Source organism: Protomyctophum parallelum (genome assembly GCF_964188405.1).
Source record: "Protomyctophum parallelum genome assembly, chromosome: 14".
Taxonomy (NCBI): Eukaryota; Metazoa; Chordata; class Actinopteri; order Myctophiformes; family Myctophidae; genus Protomyctophum; species Protomyctophum parallelum.
The window spans coordinates 31,921,395-31,942,812 of NC_139709.1; the positions used below are offsets into that span (position 1 = coordinate 31,921,395).

A 21,418-nucleotide genomic window follows, 5' to 3' on the forward strand; every position below is an offset into this window, starting at 1 on the left:
ATATGGCCTTCTGGAATTTCTAGCATGGAATCCCACATGTGCCTTCCTTGCATGCATTTCCCTTTTAGCTTTCTAAAACTAGAGGTCTCTCTCACACCTACCTCCCACCGCCGATACGACTGATATTCCCATAGATGGAGAACTCTGTATCTGTGTCTGTCAACAACAGTGAAAAGGACCCTCAAGGAAACTAATAAAACCTACATTTAGGCCCATTTAAAAATGTTCACATTTGATTGTCCATGATCCATCCTTTTAGTTGGACCTTAAAAGATGCAAAGGATGGACAGACACTCTCTTATGTTAGTGGATAGATTGTTCTTTGAACTGAAAATGAATTTTGCGCAAAAGCAAGCAGTGCGTCTAGACTGCACCTAACAATCCCCTCTGGTGACGGCCCTTGGTGATGCCCGTGTCGCACATCCGTTTTATTAATACATATGGCGGCTTAAGTAGCTTTAAGACTTGTTTTTGATTGCATTTGTTGAACTGAGGTAATTGGTGAGACGTCGTTACTTTTGCGGTGGGCTTGGTTCCCTGACTTGTTTGACTTGGTTATTATATAGATTTGTGGACCTGTGGTTGTCTAAAGACGTTTGAATGAGCTATTAAATGAGCTGGTAGTATGAGATGGCATGAGGTCAGTGGAGGTTCACGGGTACAAATATAGATTTTATATCAATTGGACAAACATAATAAATAAATTCACTCTTTACACGTAATTGCTTTTCCTTGTCATATTAACAGTAATGTTAACTCTGCTGTAAGTTGTACTGAGCTGATGTAATGTATATGAGCAGCTTAATGTTGTAATTACACCATGCTTGCCACTTGCTCTAGCTGAAGTATAGTAAGGGCGGAAGGATGGTCCATGAAATGGTCATTAGACCTGCGTACTATTGGCTCCAAGATGATTTGGAATCGATCATTCTCTGTCCTTAATATTGTGGCTTTGACGATGCGTTTGACATTGGCAGTCTATTTGCATCCATGCTAACGCTAATGCTAATGCCTACGGTGATTGATACGGTGTCGTTGTTGCTGTAGAGCTGCCCGTCAAGTTTGTGAAGCGGCTCAGGGATAAGATAGCGATGTATGCGCACCGTGGCTACCTCGAATGCCAAGTGTCTCGCGCCAGTGCCAAGGTCAAGTGGTACAAGGGCAAGAAGGAGGTCCGGCCCAGCGAGAAGCACGAGGTCCGAAGCGAAGGTGTGTACCGTTATCTCACCATCAGCGACGTCGACGCGGGCGACGAAGCCACCTACACCTGTGACGCCGGCGACGACGAGACCTCCTGTAAACTTCTCGTGGAAGGTAACCGGGGCGGAAGATGACCGAGGTTCTTTTGAGGACTGTTGTATAAACATGGTTTTTTGGGTTGGCCGTATGGTCAGGCATAGGGCATTCATGATATACGATGAATATGAGTTATTCCAAAAAAATCTTTGATTTCATGCCATCAGACTAATCGACAATGAGGTACCTTAAAGATAGATGGATAATATATATCTAATCTATCTATATCTATCTATCCGTCTGTCTGTCTGTCTGTCTGTCTGTTTTAGCATAATCTGCTAATCAGCAGATGGGGTTCATACGTTGGTTAGACATACTAACAGGTAGGGTGTAGGACTGTAGGACTGTTAGTACATCGGACCCCAGCAGTCGTACATGTAACATGGTGAAATATGTGAACACATTTCTGCAACCTTTGTGTCCTAAAAGATAAATGGCATCAATAATAAATTCTATAAAGGAGTGAATAAAGATTGGCAATTGACCCACATGATGTCACAGACCAGCATGGAGGACAATGGGCCCGGGAATAAAGATGTAGGACTTGTGTTGTTTAAACATTTAATTTACATTTTACAAGGAAATAAACATAATTTAAACATGCCTCAAGCAAGAAAACCTCATTCACATCTTTCTTTAAAGGAGAATTCCATACTAAAAGGCTTTCTTACCTTTCTTTGTAGTCGTTACGTCCCCACCAAAGAGGTCCAGGTGTTATTTTGTGCAAAAGCTCCTTATTGGCTATTTCCCCTACCATAAGCCCTAAATGAATTGCATTGAATTGAATGGGGCTATGGGGTGTTGTGCTAATTCACTTATTTCCATCGCTCAAAATTAGAATTTCTTTGTATATATCCTCTCTTCATAATGTAAATATTATCCCAAGCGGCACACTTTACTACTTCTTTCGATGGAAATAAGTGAATTAGCATAACACCCCATAGCCCCATTCAATTCCCATTCAATGCAATGCAATTCATTGAGGGCTTATGGTAGGGAAAATAGCCAAGGAGTTTTTGCACAAAAAAACACCTGGACCTCTTTGATGGGGACGTAACAACTACAAAAAGGTAAGAAAGATAAGAAAGCATTCTAGCATGGAATTCTCCTTTAACTCAATGCCTACAGCCAGAGCAAGCTTGCGCAAATCGGCTTCATGTCATTCATCTACTGTATAATCTTTCCACTGCATTCTTGGCCGTTTTCTTTAAAGGTATATTCAGTGATTTCACTTAATTCAAATATCACTTATTTTTTTGTTTTGTTGTGATAATCCTCTCTACTATAGAGTGTGCTGACCATATAAGGAGTTCCTCCCTGTCCCCAGTTAACCCCTGGGGGTCAAAAAACCTTAGGTTTCGTTTTTGGCTCTCTATCCTGATTGGATGAAAGGCTTAGGTCCCAGCCAAAAACAAAACCTAAGGTTTTTTGAGTGAAATCACTGAATATACCTTTAATATGTTTATTGCATTTTTATACATATACATGGCAACACAAAATCAGACTATACAATCACTTAAAATTATAAAACAAAACGCAAACATACAAAACATACTTTAAATACAGTACAATAAGTACTAATAAATTAGACTGGCAAGAACAACAGAGTCCTTATTGCCGCAAGACCAAACGACTACAGAGAATACAATTATCCAGTTCCAGACTCATCCGTTAGATGAGATAAATCATTGACCGTAACATACTGAATAAATCGTCTCCAGATTTTTTCAAACTGTTTTTGTTTATTCTTTAGAGTAGGGTTTTTTTTTCCAAAGGAAGGCATAGTTAGCTGAGCAATACTTGGTTTGCCTATCTTTTTCCATGATAAAGCTATAGCCCTTTTTGCTTGTAATAAACATAAATCAAAAAATCTTTGTTCACTACTTATGGCTAGTTGGGTAAAATTATTTAGTTCATGACTGGCAAATACCCATTATAAAAGTACATCAAAGTATGATGGTTACCGCCTTAGTTGTGAATTATTTAGTATACAAACTGGTACACAAAGTTGCAGAGTCTTCACATTTTCTTTGCCACACAGAAACAATATGACACAGACACGGTATGTCTCTCTAGAAGAGAAGGAGGTCCATCGCACATTAAACAATTAATAGCAGGTGCGGTGCATCTCAGGAGCACGTCAGCAGACAAAAGGAATGAGGAGACATCAGTCATCACAATCTGAGAACCCATCTGCAAATAAAGGAGAAACAGTGCCCTCTTTTCCTTTGAATTTGACTTTACTCAACAGTCTGTCATCATGACTCTGATGAAGATGCTCCTGGCATTATATATATTATATCATGACACGTTAGTCTTGATATAATAATGGCATTTATTTGCCATTTAATTGGACAAAAGGAATGAGTGCCTCATTCCTTTTGTCGTGTGTGTGTGTGTTTGTGTTTGTGTGTGTGTGTGTGTGTGTGTGTGTGTGTGTGAACTTAACTACGGTTTTTTTTCTGGAAGCACGGCATGGGCGGGCTGCACCTCCTTCAGTTTAAAACCCTTCTCTCTATCTATGGCCTCTCCAGAGCAGTCCATCAGCATTGTGAGGGAGCTCAGTGCCGTAGAGGTGACGGAGCCCTTCGCCGCGGTCTTCGAGGTGGAGGTAAGCATGCAGCTGGTGAAGGCTCCCTTGTGGGCCCTGAGCGGAGCGGCCGTGCAGGAGAGCGCCGACGTGGAGATGGAGAAGGAAGGCACCATGCACCGACTCACCTTCAAGAAGACCAAAGCGTCCATGACGGGCCCCGTGCAGTTCACCGCTGGCAAGAGCAAGTGTGTGGCCCAACTCACTGTCAAAGGTAAGGTAATGTGAACTGGTGAAACGTTTATATTTATTATAACGTATGATTCATGATTTTTGATGTTGTTTGTCAGTGGTGGAAAGTAACATTTACATTTACTTAAGTACTGTATTTAAAGGGGGATACCACTCATTTTCAACATTGAACTATGTCATTAATATACAAAGTACAGTATTTGTACTTTGTTGTGCTTGAGTAATTCCAATTTCCAATACTTTTACTTCTACCCCACTACATCTCAGAGACAACTATTGTACTTTTACTCCACTACTAAATATTTGAAAACGTTTTGAAAAACGAGTTACTTTGTAGATTTAGATTATTATGACCAAACATACATTACCCACAGTTCAGTCCCATATTTCCGCAATTTGAAAATAGCTGATCTACAAGCTCACAATGCGTCGCATTTCAAATTGGGAAATGGGACATTCTGCACAATTTGCACTTTATTTTGAATACATTTTTGATACCATTACATTTGTACTTTCACTCAAGTACATTTTTAATTATTTGACTTGCAATATAGCATTTTTATACTGCAGTATTTATAGTACAAATGTGAATACTTTTTCCACCACTGTCTGTAAACTGTTGAAAGGAAATACCAGCACATCATGGCCCATCGTATTCAAGCAGTGAAAAGTAACAACACAATTATTATTTGTTTCCCTAGAGCGCCCTCTGGAGGTTACAGAGCCCATTAAAGATGTGAAGGCGAAGGAGAAAGGCTCGGCCACACTGAGCTGTAAATTCTCCGCCGCCCCCAAGGAGGTGGTGAGCTGGTTCAAAGGTCAAACACCTCTGTCGGCGTCGGACAAATACGCCATGAAGCAAGATGCAGCGAGGGCTCATTTGACCATCCAGAAGCTCACGGGAGAAGACAGCGGACAATACCGCTGTCAGTCTGGACCTGCTGAAAGCAAAGGCACACTCACTGTGGAAGGTACAGTTAGTATATGCCAATCCCTTTGTATAATCACCGAAATGTAATCGGAAAAATCACACCCGTGTGAAGTGAGGGGCGCTCTCATCGTCGTACATCATCGCCGACTTCTTACTGAGAGTTGAAAGCCTCATATTATACAACATATCAATGTTTGTGTTACGCAATGTTTGTGTTTACAGTACACTATGACGTACAATTGCCCATTCATTGTCAATGGGAATTTAATGTTTGTGGACACACACTAATAGCTAGACCTTAGGAGGGGCTAGCGCCCCTCAAAAATAAGATGAGTACATGACTCAGGATTTGCAGGAGTTCATGACAAAATATGTAGATATTGTAGCAAAACGTGTATTTTGTTAGAAAATTAGCTAAATAGTCAGGCAGAAATTCTGGCCTGGCAGAGATAAAGAAAATATATATTATGCTACCGTGCGTACAGCATGGCTGCTTGGCCTGTGTTTGTATTGTGTGACAAAATAACTAGAGATACACAGATTGTTCTGAAACTTGGTGTAAGTGATCAGTAAATCTCCCAAAGAGATGATTAGCCTACATTTTGGATAGGAAGGTCAAAGGTGAAGTTCACAATCAAGGTAAAAAATAAAACTGTAGTAATAGATAACCTTTGGGTCAAAAACGTTAAAGTTCAAGGTCACAGTCAAGGTCAAAAGTAACTATCACATATAGGTACGGAGAGGCACTCTGACGTCCTTTAAAAAAAAAGATCTCATTTGTTTTCTCCTGATCAGAGCGTGAAATAAACATCACCAAGCACCTGGTGGACACTGAGGTGGATGAAGATAGTGATGCTGTGTTCACCTGTGAGATCAACTATGCCGACGAAGGGGTTCACTGGCTGCTAAATGACAAGGAGCTCTGCACCAACGAGGTCAACGCCATCACGCACGACGGAAAGCTGCACAGACTCACACTGAAGAACCTGGCGCCACAAGACGGTGGCACCGTCACCTTCAGAGTCCGCAAGGTGAAAGAATCTGTCACCCTAAAGGTCAAAGGTAAGAGCCATTTGGAACCGTTGCTTCATGAACCACTTTGGAGGTTATCGATGAGCTATTTTCTCTGTTTTCTCTGATCAGTACATGAACATTTTGTGAATATTTTTGAAATTCTTTAGACTATAATAATGACATGCTCAAAAAAGGGAAGCCAGGTTGAAAGTGTTTAAGTTTATTTAAAATATATATGAGAAAAGACAAAGGAAATAAAGGACAATTAGATTATTTAAAACAAAATAAGAAGCGTCAAAAATAATAATAATGATCTTTCATAATCCTTAACTTATGTTTATGTTTGAAAAAGGAGTAGTTTATTGAAAAACATATTGAGTCCTACCCCTTCTTTGTGTGTCTCAATACATCAAAACTTATATTCAGGTTGATTTTTTTCCTTTGTTTACAGTACACACTCACAGTATAATAACAAAATGGATATACAAAACCTTTAAATAAAAACAATTTAACCCACTTAACTCTCCAGAGAAACGTGCGGTCTTCCTCAAGTCTCTCGACGACGTCGTCGGAGAGGAGAAAGGCATGATAACCCTGGCATGTGAGGCTTGCAAGCCAAGGGTGACCCCCGCGTGGAAGAAAGATGGCGCCGTCCTGAAGGCCGGACCCAAGTATGAGCTCCTGCACACGGGTAGGTCCTTGGGACTGATCATTAAGGACGTCACCAAGGAGGACGCGGGGGAGTACACCTGCGACCTGGGAACCGAGGTGTCCAAGTCAAAGGTCACCGTGAGAGGTCGGTATTCTTTGAATTGTCAAATTCATTTCACAAAACACTGTGAAGGGCTTCATCTTGCGCCAACCTTATCCCTTATCCCTAAACGTATTTGCCGTTTACTATTTTGAAAAACATGTTAAAATAGTTCAAATAGCCGATCTACATCGAGACATTGTGAGCTTGTAGATCGGCTATTTGTACTATTTTAAATGGGTTTTTTTTTATTGTAAAAAATGACATATTAGTTCAGGGATAAGGGTTAATAAGGGGTGGCACAAGATGTACAGTAGCCATTGTTGCCTGTTGCTATATGCCCATTTTATGCACCATGTCTTGCTGCTACCAAAATGCTTCAAAGCCTTGGTTATTTGTTACATGTTCCGTCCTTCATGTTAGAAATTGGCATCGGCATCACCAAATGGCTGAAGTCAGTGGAGGTGAACGAAGGAGAGTCGTGTGGATTTGAGTGCATCCTCTCTCGGGAAACCACCGACGCGTTTTCGTGGACGCTGAACGGCCAAACCGTTACAGATGGGGGGCGCTTCACGGTCGCCACTAAAGGCCGCAAGCACACACTGACCGTCAAGGACGTCACCCCTGCTGACGCCGGTGAGGTGACCTTCAACATCAATGACCTGAGCTCCAAGACAACATTAGCAGTTGAAGGTAAGATATCTGTTCATTTAAAGCAGGTGTGGGCAACTTTGACGATGGAGAGGGCCACTATATTACCACACTCACTCCAGAGGGCCACATTGCATATTTATATTATTGCGTTTTGAGCTTGTAGATCGGCTATTTTTTGCTATGACACAATGTTTTTGCTATATTTGAATTGAAATCCTGATTTATTGTTTGCTACTTTTGAATTGGAATCCAAAAAAGGCATTTAATTTCAAATGCCTTTCAAATGCCTTTAATTATAGTTATGTTAACTTTATGAACCTCCGGTTCATTGGACATCAAAAAGACAATAACCTTTTAATACTACGCATTAAGCTACTCATTTAGACTGAAGTAATTAAAGCGGGTCATGTTTGCAAATCAATTAGTATTCTGATATTAACCTGACGGCCACGCTAAGTGAAGGTGGGGGCTGCCAGTTGCCCATGTATGATTTAAAGGACCATAAATAACATTTGACCATAATGGGGTCAATGAAGTTAACAGTTAAAGCAATGGATATCCTATGAACTCATTGCAGGTAAAGCGTCGTCTGTGTCAAAGGGACTGCAAGGCGTTAGCGCCAGCCACGGGGACGATGCGGTGTTCATCTGTGAAGTCACGCAGGCCAACATGACTGTGAAGTGGTCCAAGGACGGCAAGGCCATGAGGAAGAGTGAGAAGTATGACATCAGCCAGGAAAATACGGTCATGAAGTTGACCGTCCACAGCGTCACCGCTCAGGACTCCGGGGAGTACAGCTGTGAGGTCATCGGAGGAGCCACCACCAAGGGCAAGTTGGAGGTGAAAGGTAAGACTGCTTTTACAGTGATGCAAATATCCTGCATCCTTAACATACGGTATATGGCCCAGGTGAGCACACTTTACAGTTATACCAATTACTTTATTTTTTACATTCCGGCACTGCGTATAGCATCCCCAAATCTGAAACCAAATGTTATCATTCTGCTTTAGGCAAGGTGGTGTCAATATACAACAATATAGCGTAAGCTTGACAGTGTGGTTTAAGATTGCTGAGTTTGGGGCATGTTACAATATACATTACACCTCCGAATGATTGGTGCCATATTAGCCGCATGTTTTCAACACAAACAACATAACGTTGTGTGACTGGCTGGGTACTAGAGTATATTTACAGCTGTGCGACTTCCCCCCCTGTGTGGCTGTCTAGCTAGGCGGCTCTGCTTAATATGGTATGACTCATTTATAGTAGCCTGTTCACATCCCAGGTCAGATTGGAATGAAAGTTTCCATAGTAGTGTGTTAATGATCTGGGGAAGGGCATGGGCAGCTTTTTTTAAATGTTTTTCACCTGTGCAATAATCCAAGCTGGGTACTCGGCTATTGTTCAATGTGCCACTGAGGGAAAACATTGACAGTTCAATAAAAATAAAATTAAGAAGGGGCATTACATTCTGTGACTGTTTTATTTTGGTCATAGGATTATTATTGCAGTGTTACTTGGATACGATTTAGCATTTTTATTTTGCTTTTGAAATATTCCATGTGGCTCTTTCATGATTCTGTCACCGCTATTCTTGTAATCTGGCTTAGTAAATGCTTAGTAATTACCCTAGTAATTTTCCAGTGGTGCCAAACATAATCATTCTGCAGCCCACTTCCACTCCCTCCCAGGCATTAGGGGAGGATTTCCATCCCTTTGTTGTTACCAGTTTAGCCCCAGGGGCCAGACAGTAATTATATTGCCCCCCCAGGGTGTAAATTAGTTGAAAACAGTGCATTGTTTTGTCTCAGTTCTTTTGTGTGTGTGTGTGTGTGTGTGTGTGTGTGTGTGTGTGTGTGTGTGTGTGTGTGTGTGTGTGTGTGTGTGTGTGTGTGTGTGTGTGTGTGTGTGTGTGTGTGTGTGTGTGTGTGTGTGTGTGTGTGTGTGTGTGTGTGTGTGTGTGTGTGTGTGTGTGTGTGTGTGTGTTTTTTTTTTTTTCAATATTTTCTATTTTCCTTGTTTTTATTCAACACCTCTTCTGGCATTTACCTAGGCTTTGAATTGAATCCCTTTGTTTAATGAGATAATATCTTTAATGTACACTAACAATGAACCCCATTAGAACTGGTGTACAGTATGTAAACACAGTCCGTATAAGTGTTTAGTTGTGAATGCAGCCTTGAGCAAATGTTTCTGATCATTTACACACGTAAAACATTTCCTGGGACTTAATTTTTTAGAAAAAGAAACACAAAAGTTGTTCCTTGATCATCAGCCCTGATTCACTTTGAAAACCGTTTTCCTCTTCTTTCATTCTTTCATCACATTCAAACAATTCTTGTTTGAATTAATGGAGATATAATGCTTGTTAATTCTACCATAGCGCTGCCTGCCAGTTTTAAAGAGAAGCTACAGAACCAGGATAAAAAGGAAGGAGAGACCATGACGCTGTGCTGTGAGCTATCAAATTCTGATGTCACGGTTCAGTGGAAGAAAGGCTCTGAAATTCTCAAAGCTGGGGAGAAGTATGAGATGAAACAGAGGGAGACTTCTTTTCAGTTCCAAATCAAAAACTTGACCGTTGAGGACAGTGGACAGTATTCCTGTGAGTGTGGGGACCAGAAGACAACTGCAGATGTTAAAGTCACTGGTACGGAATTAAATACAAACGGCAGGTTGAATGTGGTTAAATGACGACGTATAGTTTACTGTGAATTCCACCAAAAGTGGAAGGATGCTAGGGAACATAGCTTTTTCACTGTGACACCAAATAAATCTATTTCCGGAAGAAACACTATGATGAGGTTGTTATATGATTTGTAATTCCAAACAATGTAGCCAACCACCAATTTAACCTTGAATTAAAATGTCAACTAACATTGATTGTGCAGCATTAGTGACCTTCAAGCAGAAGTTGGAGAGCCAGGAGGCTGAGGAAGGGGCCAGTGTTACTCTGCACTGTGAGCTCTCTAAACCTGGGCTTCCTGTGGAATGGAAGAAGGGAACACAGGTGCTGAAGTCTGGAGAAAAGTACCAGATGAAACAGAAAGCATCTGTGAATGAACTCCTGATCAGCACTGTGGTGCTGGAAGACAGTGGAGAATACAGCTGTGTGTGTGGAGACCAGAAGACCACAGCCAGCATCAAGATCAAGGGTAGGAGGAGGATTTTCCTTTTTTGCAAAGAAAATGGCGTAATAGAAGTTGTGGAGAAACGTATCAAACTATTTGCAGACAAGAAACATGTCCCCCATGGCCACCATGGTTGCTACATTGCTGAAAATACTAATCTCTCCTTGTCTTTGGAACTAAATAAGGCAATGTGTGTTTGATAAATATAGATGAATACCCAGAAATGTATAATTGCTGAGCATATCAATGCAAGGCCATTGGCAAATGCAGGCTGATACGATAATTTGTTTATCACACACCCATAGCCTTATGCAATTTGGTTGCAAAGATAACAAAATATTATTTAAGCGGTACATGCAGTATTGCTTATCTTAATAACCCTATAACCATGACTTTCTGTACAGTAACTAACTGTATAATTAGAAAATTAATCTGTGTGGTTTAACGTTAGTCCACTCCTCATTAAAATACAATCCTGTTACATAGCTGTACTTCTGTGGCATAGCCAGACGATCAGAGTTTTCTGCCTACTGTTGTTTTTTCTCTTCTTTTAAACTTTATTTAACCAGTAAAAACCACATTGAGACTAAAGTCTCTTTCACAAGGACTAAAGTCATTCTGGAGAAATCTAAATTAAATGTAATAATAATAGTCCCGCTTGGATTTCCTGACAGAGTAGGAAAAGGGAGTTGTTTGAAAACAGCATGTAATGCTGTCTTCCGACCTCGCCCCTTACGTATCCATTCTGTGAACCTTCAAAGGTCACTTTTTTCCACCCCGTGCCTGGATAAACTCCAGTGGCTCCTCAGCTGAGAACTCTACCACAATACCACTTTATCTGAAGCAGTCATGTTTGGTGACTCAGTTTCGTCCATGCTTGACATGGCGCTTTCCTCTAGTCTTGCTGAACTCCATGGTGGAAGCTCTAGTCCCCAGAAGGATGTTTAATGCAGAGTCTGCTGCGGTGCCAGACTGTCACTTACAGCCCAGCCCTGCCTGTTTAGCTTTCATTGACTGGTCAGATGTCATATCAGCCCTACTAGGTGTTAAATGGCAGCTGACGAATCAACACGTTTATCACCATCTCCGTATCATTCCTCATACCCATGTCAAATAAAGGATGGGTATGCAATATGAGAGATTAATCGGCAAACACATCGGTATCGGCCGATATTGGCCTTAAAATTATATATCGGTAATCGTATCGGTGAAATAAAATATCGGTTTTAGCAGATATTTTATTTTATAATTATGTTGAAGAAATAATTAAAAAGCCTGAAAAAGCCTTTTGTTATGATGAAGGCTGCAAATTATATCAATGTTTTCTGGGGAAGCTTTCAAAACAGTCAACAAGTAGGAACATTTTTTAATTCAGAGATTATAAGCCTTTTTCAGAATGGCAAAAAAATATTATATTTTCTTAATACAGAATGAGACCAAATCGACATTGGTTATATCGGTTATTTGCCATAGCAGCAATTAATTATATCGGATAACTATATCGGCCAAAATGTCTCATCGGTACATCCCTAGTATGTAATTATTATTATTTTTAATCGGTAGGGCGTTTGTGCTAACGTCACATTGACGTATCATATATTGGAATGGATACATTGCACATTATGTCAATGATAGGCCAAACGAAGGTTGCATAATTTTGGGCAACCACCAAAGGCCAGCAACAATCTACATTGGATTGATATTGGAATGATTTGATAAAACATATTTTCTACTTATCTTTCCTGGCATGTGTGTATGTCTTTTGCTTTCGCCGGTTACTAACAAAACAACTAATACTTCTTCAGCTCAGCCAGTGACCTTCAAGCAGAAGTTGGAGAGCCAGGAGGCTGAGGAAGGGGCCAGTGTTACTCTGCACTGTGAGCTCTCTAAAGCTGGGCTTCCTGTGGAATGGAGGAAGGGAACACAGGTGCTGAAATCTGGAGAAAAGTACCAGATGAAACAGAAAGCTTCTGTGAACGAACTCCTGATCAGCACTGTGGTGCCGGAAGACAGTGGAGAATACAGCTGTGTGTGTGGAGACCAGAAGACCACAGCCAGCATCAAGATCAAGGGTAGGAGGAAGATGTGGAAAATGAAAACAAAATTGGACAATGAGCTGCACTATTATTATTTTGTTTTTTTGTTTTTGTTAAAGTATTAGTCATAGTACAAGGCCATGTTTGAGCACTATACTTACTTATGCAGTACATATAGCATGTTGCATGGGTTTAACATCTCTCGTTTTTGTTTTGGAGCCATGCTTTAGCTGATGCTAATGATGTACATAACAGTGGTTTTCAACCCTTTTCATATCAAGGGCCATTATTTATTTGGCATTTGAGCTACGGACCACCATTTGATGAGATATAGCCTGTCAGACTCAAGACTTTTAGATATTGTGTTGTCATTGGATAATAATTTGTCACAATTCCATGCTGTATTGTAATGTGGATCATAATAACAATTATTTTACATTCTCTGTACACTTCTTGTAAATTAAGTAATGCAGATGTTTAACACTAATTTAACTCTTGAGAGTGTAAAATTAAACCATATGGACCCGTACAAGTCAAAGATCTAATAAGGGTCCGTTTGGTTACCGACTCTCTCTCCATCATTTAGCCGGGGACCACCTGGAACCCTCTCAAGGACCACTGGTTGAAAACCACTGGTGTATAACATTATTTCATGTACTGCTTTTTGTTCATTTACTGAAATTGGCATTAACACTGTCTTCTGGAATTTAGTAGTTGTACTGTATATCGTAGCGTTGCCATTGTGTATTTACTAACAACAACTAATACTACTTCAGCTCAGCCAGTGACCTTCAAGCAGAAGTTGGAGAGCCAGGAGGCTGAGGAAGGGGCCAGTGTTACTCTGCACTGTGAGCTCTCTAAAGCTGGGCTTCCTGTGGAATGGAGGAAGGGAACACAGGTGCTGAAGTCTGGAGAAAAGTACCAGATGAAACAGAAAGCTTCCGTGAACGAACTCCTGATCAGCACTGTGGTGCCGGAAGACAGTGGAGAATACAGCTGTGTGTGTGGAGACCAGAAGACCACAGCCAGCATCAAGATCAAGGGTAGGAGGAGGATGTGAAAAAAATTGGACAACGGAAATTGTGTGGGAAAAAGTTTTACGGATTTCGATATTATTTTGTTTTGCACCCACAGCCAATGGAGTGGGTGTATTGTTGTTGTCTGCATCTGTCTGTCTGCTTGTTTGTCTTTAACAGAGAGCACTCTGAACAGATTTAATCAGATTTTTTTTTTTACTTGGCAGATGAGCAGCGCTGTTATTTATTTTTAAATGTTTGTTAAAGTGTAAGGACATAGTACACGGTCAAGGTTGAGTACTACACTTATACAGCACATAACATGTGACATGGTTATTTATAACATCTCTGTTTTTTGTCTTGGAGTCCTACTTCAGATGATGCTGATGTGGTTCATAAAATAATTTCATCGTTTTCCTTTCTTTCTCTGGAATCTGTTACTGTACAATCGTAGCGTTTGCCATTGGCTATTTACTAACAGCTAATACTTCTTCAGCTCAGCCAGTGACCTTCAAGCAGAAGTTGGAGAGCCAGGAGGCTGAGGAAGGGGCCAGTGTTACTCTGCACTGTGAGCTCTCTAAACCTGGGCTTCCTGTGGAATGGAGGAAGGGAACACAGGTGCTGAAATCTGGAGAAAAGTACCAGATGAAACAGAAAGCTTCCGTGAACGAACTCCTGATCAGCACCGTGGTGCCGGAAGACAGTGGAGAATACAGCTGTGTGTGTGGAGACCAGAAGACCACAGCCAGCATCAAGATCAAGGGTAGGAGGAGGATTTAGAAGTAACGCAGATTCACTTTTATCTGCAGAAGAAATGTTCACTATGAGGTGTTTTCTATTAACTCTGCAACAACCTCGTGTGTGTGTGTGTGTGTTTTAGTGTCAGTCCTAGTAGTACAAAGTAGTAGTAAGGTTGAAATCTATTTTTTGCAAGTAGAAATGAATGCGGGTGTTAGAGGGTTAAGGGTGTGTGTGTGTGTGTGTGTGTGTGTGTGTGTGTGTGTGGCGCTGGTTACAGTTGAGTACATGTGCATATACTTGTGGTATGTGTGTTTGTCATTAAGTGTTTGTCTCTCACTGTTTCATGGTGTTTTCATGATGCTGTCTAAAGCAACATGTCCTGTCTGTCTCTCACTGTTTCATGGTGTTTTTGTCCGTTTGTCTCTGTTTGTGAAGCTAGAAGGTGCACTGTAGAGTGTAGAATATGCAGTTGTTGTTCTTTGGGGATTTACAGGATTTCACATTGGTTCACCTTGGTGTTCAGAGCTATATGAACCCCAAAAAGGATGCCTAAAACATCTGCTAGGGTTACTGTAGGATATATTGAAGAATTCCTGCTCTGTTTTGACATACATATACTGCATAGGCCGACACAGACCATTCTCAGCATTCTGTAACCATACCCTGCTGCATGGCAACGAATGCTTCTTGTTTAGTGTTGTTGATGAAGGTTGTCATTACACATCTTTGTGAGTTTGCTATAATTGGCTTTTCATCTGAATTGTGCGTACTCATCGTCTATTGTGCTGAAAATGAACTGGTGCGATTCATGTTAAGTCCCTGTCATCATTATCTCTAAGAAGACACATAACAGGTGTGAGTTGTGTCCCATCTGTGCTTTTACCAATTTATGGTTTGGCTCTGATTTGCTACAGGCCAGTAATTCTGTCAATCTTAGCTGGTTATCATAATCCTAGCTGATGTCATGTCTCATGGCATTCAACATTTCTGAATGTTTCATCACAGCTGTGAAGTCCATGGCTGATCAAGCTGCCTCATTGGAGTCCAGGAAGGAATGCAAAGAGGAAGGTATGGGGAAATTCCCATTAACAGCAGTTTGGCTTCTAGCTATGTACAGTACACTCTACTCTGCTCTTTTGGCATTTGCACTCTATAGCCAAATTCACGCTTCATTGCACACTGGTGTCACTCGCAGAATAACCAATTTTCCATTTCCTTTTTTAGTTTGAAAGTCAGTTATTTGACAACATTGTGCAGTTGAATATAAACTAAGTTTAAACCTGGGCCGTATGTTGTTTACAGCTACAACTGTTGTGTACATGATACATGTTTTGTTGCTATACGTGCACTAGCTTTCTGTCATGGCAAAATGGCGCTTTCGATATGGCAGTGGTCTGTTTGTCTCATTGCATTTGACTAGATTGATGCTATTCACTGTGGCAAATTGCTTTATTTGTTGTTGAGCAATGCTTCTTATCCTAGCTTTGCTTGAATGTCTTTGGCAGATTGGAGGTCATGCGCGTGGGCATTATTGTACCATATTATTGGTGTCTGTCTGAAAATGGTGCCGTTGACCTCATGGCTAGCTGCTACTCTGTGACGTGGCATATTGCTTTAGGTTTGGCACATACTGTACTGCACATAACTTGCCTATTGAATGTTTTGGAGAGTTTCTACCATATTTTGCCACTTGATGTCCTGGTGTTCAGTGGCTGATTTGATGTACAATTTTGCAGATGCTAAGACTTTAACTGCTGTTGCAGCCAACAAACAGGAGAGCCAAAAGGGAGGTGAAGGTAGGCAGAAACATATAGGCCACGCCCATTTCTACATAGCTAACTAATACAGCTTTTGATATACCATACTGTGTTTATCTGTAATTGGCTTGAGTGGCGGAGTGCCCAGTTCTAGTTTATACTTGAGTGCAAGCCATGTTGCTCACGGAAATAGCCAATCTACAAGCTCACATTGCAGATCTGCTATTTTTGGTGTGTGAAACAGGCAAACAACTAAGTATAAAGCAGGCTTATCAGATGTTGCATTTTGCATGTTCCTTGCAAATGACGCACACCTTGTTAAATTGGGCGTTGCCAATATTATGTTTGTATTCCAGTTGTGAAACCTGAAACACCATCGACTGCCGCCAAAGACGCGGTCAAGCAGCAGGAAATCAATGAGACAGTAGCAGGTAATGGGCAGAGTTACTTTGGCTATGCTTATTGCTTTACCCTCTGCTCATGTTATTATTAAATTAATAGTATATCTTGAAAATGTTACTCCTGGAGACATAATTCTACCAGTAACTTCCGGAATTAATTAGTTTGGTCTGTTAAGATAAACCTGACTTTCATCCAAAATATTCTGTTATTTGAGGTTAGAAAAACAAAATATAAAGTACCACTCTTCCATGTCTTCAAATTTGACAGTTGTTTAGTGCTGAATTTGTTGCCATTATTCATTTGAAGCACTGCTTTCAGGCCACTTCACCTTGCCCAATCAATGCTGTCTTGTCTACAGATTTCTTCCTCTGCTTTTACCTTAATTGTGCCACTTTTACAGAATTTGGTGTTTACTTTTGTAAACTGCTCGATTGAATGATTCATGAGCTTAACTACTGTCTGTCCAAAGGAGAAAACATGCTATTGCAAACACATTATGCAATAGTGTTGCATACACAGCAACTTAAAACAATGTTTTCAGCTATTTAAAAAAGACCACTGAATGTTATGGCTGTTATATTTCCATTAATTTTATCAGCTGTGAAGATTTCAACAACTGGAGAGATTCCAAGACAACAACCCCATGAACAAGGGTCCCAGCAAGCACAAGCCAAAGGGGGGGATGAAGGTAGGGACAGATGTGAGGAATGCCTGTTGGCATCAGTATCTCTGGCTGCTGTTCGTTATGTGCAGTCACTGCTGTGAGGCACTGCATCCCTGTGCTGTGAGGCACACAGCACAGGGATGAAGACAAGTCAAACTAAAGCACTACTAAATAGTCTCCAAAGTTTTGTTGGATTCACCATCTGGACTGTTAATGTCAACAGATGAATAATTCATGGCTAAATCAAGACTGCTTGTGATCTTGTGATCTCTAAAGTCTTTGCACTGGCTTGATTAGATTATAACCAGTGTTTTTGGACCGGCCCTGAAAACTGATACAGTATAATAAAGGTCCTTTTCAGATGTCTAGTAATTCATTTTCAATGTGAGGTCTGCAGGTGTTTTTTGTATGCGCGGAGAAGTTGAGGGGCGACAATGCAACTATATTAATGTGAAAGTAGTCCCATGAAATTGTCGCGCGTGCTTGTTCCGTGCACACGCCTGCGACTGACTAGACCTGGATTGTGTTGAGCGTTCTTTCTTTACGCTTGCATTGTCGCGACCCTCATGAGCAGACCTGTCGTCGATCCAGGCGACAATGTCTGCGTCACACACTGCCCATCTGAAAGGACCTTGTCTGTTGTAGTCTTGTTTTTCCATTTATGTGTTTAAGATTAACTTTGACAGTAAAATTAATTCCTGTCGTCCTCCTGTCTCTGGTTATTTGGATTTTGACCCGGTCTTGTTGTTCCACTTCTCTGTTTAATTAACTTACAGTTTACAGACCGCACTGCTATCAGTTCCCGTTGTCTTTGTGTCTCTTGTTATGGAAACCTACAGTACAGTACTTATCTCCAGTGCTTTGTACTTGCTGTAGTGTTGTTGCTTCTATAATGGCGTACGACATTGACTGAATCGTATTTGCAAAAGGGTTTGATCAGCGTATAACAGTATGTGTGGCCCTATAACAACCACGATTACCTCTCCCACAATTTACATGCATACATTCTTGATCTTAGACACATGTGATTCTTCAGTGAGTGTATTTTCTGTGGAGATATCAGCCTACAGTATACAATACTGAATCATACAGCAGCTGTTAAACCTCAGTTATTGCTAAAAAAGGGAATCCCTATATATAGAGTGGAGCACAGAATGGGAGGTGGGGAGATGGAAAGACTGTGGAGATTGCTTTTTGCAAGGTCGTTCTTGTTGGCTGCCTCTTTGCGTTTCTGGCTGCAACACCTGTCTGTCACTGTAAGGCGGTTGGGGTTACTATTGTGTTCTTCACGGCAGAGAGGATTCATGCTACTAGAGCAGCTGCCAAACAAGAGATAGGGAAGCAGGGGGGACCAAAGCAGCAGTCCAAGGTCTGGAAGGATGCTGTTCACTTTACTTTTACAACTTCCTGCTTCAGTTGTGTCTGATTTTCTACGCTGACAAACCATGGTCCACTCAGCAGCAGCAGCAGCAGCAATAATAATAATAATGGTTCTTTGATGAACCAGCTGGGTCATATACTTAGTTGAAAGTTTAAACATAATTATACCGTCCTTACTTTAAATGATTCTTTCCCTTTTAGTGTTCACTGTTTACCAGTATTTCTATTTTTTGAGGGGTGCTAGCCCCTCCTATGCCCAGCTTTGTGTGTATAATATCGATGATTTGATTGGCTGAGCATGGAATTGAGATGATTTGATTGGCTGAGCAAAGTACGCGTTGAGGATAAAAAGTGAGGGCAGAAAAGTGAAATTGCCAATTGTGATTGGCCGGAAAGTGATGGATGATGATAAGAGCGCCCCTCACTTCAGTGATTTTTATTTCTTACTGAGCATGTTTTACGCACTTACTTAGGACAGGTACGTACTGTAGGAGAGAACAGCCAACGTAGAACAAAAAGTAGTCCCACACACTGTCTTCACTTACTAAAATTAACAGTTAACCAAAACTTTCTTCTCCCTTTTAATAATGTTTTTTTTAAGTGAAGACAATGTGCAGGACCACTTTTGGAAGCAAACAGGAGCTTGGTTTATTGGCACGTACAGTAGTAGCACACATTGTTGACAAAATGCCATGTTAATCAAGGTTTGGCGGCTCATGTCACACAAGACATGGTAGTGATTCAGTGTTCATATTTTGATCTGCTGGTGAGTTAAAAGCTTTAGTCTGATTTTAAAATCCTGCCGCTTAAGACAGTTACAAAGATAGATATTTAGGGATAGACCACAGCATATACTTGCATGGTCCAATTAGTGTCTTTTACATTTAAAGTGCCTAATGCTGCCTTATTATACAATCCAGTGCAAGTAATGTTACATTGGTTCTCAGAGGAACGTTTCACTAGTGCCGATATTGTTTTAACACAGCAGTCAAGACTCCATCTCAAGTGGCAGGCGGACAGGACAACAAGACAAACAAGTTCAATGTTGTGGAGGAAGGTAAATACTGTATTATGTCCTGCTTTATTTGTGGTCTTCTAATGTCGCTTAGTTCTTAAAAGGCATTGCTCTTCTTGTTGCATATTAATGGATATCCACCTTGTGGTCAATTTCAAGCCATGTGCTTTTCTCTGTTGTCACTTTAAGCTCAATGGACTAATTGTGAGCTGAAGTCACATTATGCTGTTGCCCTGAACGTTGTTTGTTGCCCTCAAACGTCTCTAGCATGTGGTTTTAGTTTGATACACTTCTGTCTGTGGTTGGGTGAGATATGTTGTCCCAGTTTGGTCTCAGTTCATAATCTGTTGCTTTAAAAAAATATATATATACTGTATACTGTATTGTATATTGTCTTTCCAAGCCATGCACTTTTCTCTGTTTAAACCCAATGGACTAATTGTGAGCTGATTGTGTTGCCCTGAACGTTGTTTGTTGCCCTCAAACCTTTCTGGCTTCTGGTTTTGATTTGATACACTGTTCTGTCTGTGGTCCTATATATAATATGTTATACCATACCGGTAATGTCCTTGTTTTTCATTTGGAATTAGGTTAAGTTCTAATTGTTAATATTGATTTAAATCACAGCTGAAAAGCTACGTGACCCTGCAGTACCGCTCAAAGTGGAGCCTCTTGAGCAAGAAGCCAAGCAGGGAGCGCAAGGTATGCAGCACGTAAATAATTCAAGAATGTGTTATAGGACAGACTGATGTTATCTTCTCATCCATCCCTGCCCCTATTTCCTTCAATGATTAATTATGAATATAGATAGATAGAAAGCTATACAACTATCCTGCACTATGCAGAAATCAACAACACTCAAAAAGGTGTTTTTGGTGACAAACTGTGCAACCAGTACAATCGGTGCAATGCAAAGAAAAGTGACAGTGCAAACAGTACAACAACTAAGTGTCATTGGAAGCCAGAGTCTCTTATTGTGAAATTACACTTGACCTGGCTGAGCGACCAAACATGTGTCTCGTTGTAAATCCACATAGAAACTGGCACAAAGGACATGGCACGTCTCATACAGTTTCAACCGGGGTAGTGGAATCTATAGTTGCCTCTCCTGCTCAGATGCCCCATCCAGGGAGTGGGAGCTATAATGTTGGAGCCTCTGGTGTGTGATATTTCATTGGGCATGCATACCGATTATTGGTTAAGTTGACGACTCCAGTTGGTTTGGGACCAAAGTTTTTCAAGAACATGCGCGACACAATTGTGCAATAATATATTGTAGTTCGGGTTCCAAATCTTTCCATCTGCTATAGAACATATTGATTGTGTTTATATGAAAATATTAATATTTTACAGTCTTATTTCCCATAAATATGCAGAGAATGCCAAAGAAGGCTACGATTATAATACGATGTGTTGTATAATATAAGATCGCTCTGTCTCAGCCTGGTAATGCTGGTTGAAGAAGCAAATTATTATAATGTGCTTACAATAGCAAGTTCTTCTTTCATTCGGTTGAGCATGACTATATAGCTGCCTTGATATCTGCCACTTGAGCTTAAACATTTGTGATTGATGCTTCATGCTGCAATTCATCCGGATCACACTTGTTTAGGATGTCCCGTGATTTCACAACAGTATAACTCTTATCTAAACCCATAGCATCTGCAGTCGTTCCTAAAGAAGATCCCTCAAAGCAGGACATCAAGCAGAGAGAAGGTACAGAAGGCAGGGACAATTAGAAAGTGTGTCTAAACATAGGTCTAAATATCCAGAAGGTTAAGTTGTGCCTCACGCCTCATCAATAGCTTCACTCAGCATGTGTGTTTGCTGGGGAGTTGGATAAGCTG

The 21,418-nt window shown here is 40.8% G+C and overlaps 1 protein-coding gene across 50 annotated transcripts in view; it reads left to right on the forward strand.

Moving 5' to 3' along the window:
- obscnb (obscurin, cytoskeletal calmodulin and titin-interacting RhoGEF b) overlaps nucleotides 1–21,418 on the forward strand; it is a 110,863-nt gene that overhangs the window by 32,997 nt on the left and 56,448 nt on the right. For 44 of the 50 annotated variants that reach the window (XM_083781349.1, XM_083781370.1, XM_083781375.1 and 41 more), the window contains exons 26-44: nucleotides 1,048–1,314; nucleotides 3,831–4,100; nucleotides 4,780–5,049; nucleotides 5,805–6,071; nucleotides 6,553–6,819; nucleotides 7,198–7,467; nucleotides 8,006–8,275; nucleotides 9,813–10,079; nucleotides 10,321–10,584; nucleotides 12,366–12,632; nucleotides 13,373–13,639; nucleotides 14,109–14,375; nucleotides 15,359–15,421; nucleotides 16,090–16,149; nucleotides 16,467–16,541; nucleotides 17,111–17,200; nucleotides 19,542–19,613; nucleotides 20,199–20,273; nucleotides 21,231–21,287. In XM_083781349.1, coding sequence (XP_083637475.1) covers nucleotides 1,048–1,314; nucleotides 3,831–4,100; nucleotides 4,780–5,049; nucleotides 5,805–6,071; nucleotides 6,553–6,819; nucleotides 7,198–7,467; nucleotides 8,006–8,275; nucleotides 9,813–10,079; nucleotides 10,321–10,584; nucleotides 12,366–12,632; nucleotides 13,373–13,639; nucleotides 14,109–14,375; nucleotides 15,359–15,421; nucleotides 16,090–16,149; nucleotides 16,467–16,541; nucleotides 17,111–17,200; nucleotides 19,542–19,613; nucleotides 20,199–20,273; nucleotides 21,231–21,287 — 3,705 coding nt within the window. The remainder of the gene's footprint in view (nucleotides 1–1,047; nucleotides 1,315–3,830; nucleotides 4,101–4,779; nucleotides 5,050–5,804; nucleotides 6,072–6,552; nucleotides 6,820–7,197; nucleotides 7,468–8,005; nucleotides 8,276–9,812; nucleotides 10,080–10,320; nucleotides 10,585–12,365; nucleotides 12,633–13,372; nucleotides 13,640–14,108; nucleotides 14,376–15,358; nucleotides 15,422–16,089; nucleotides 16,150–16,466; nucleotides 16,542–17,110; nucleotides 17,201–19,541; nucleotides 19,614–20,198; nucleotides 20,274–21,230; nucleotides 21,288–21,418) is intronic. The other 6 variants (XM_083781362.1, XM_083781365.1, XM_083781388.1 and 3 more) reach the window with 4 other exon arrangements.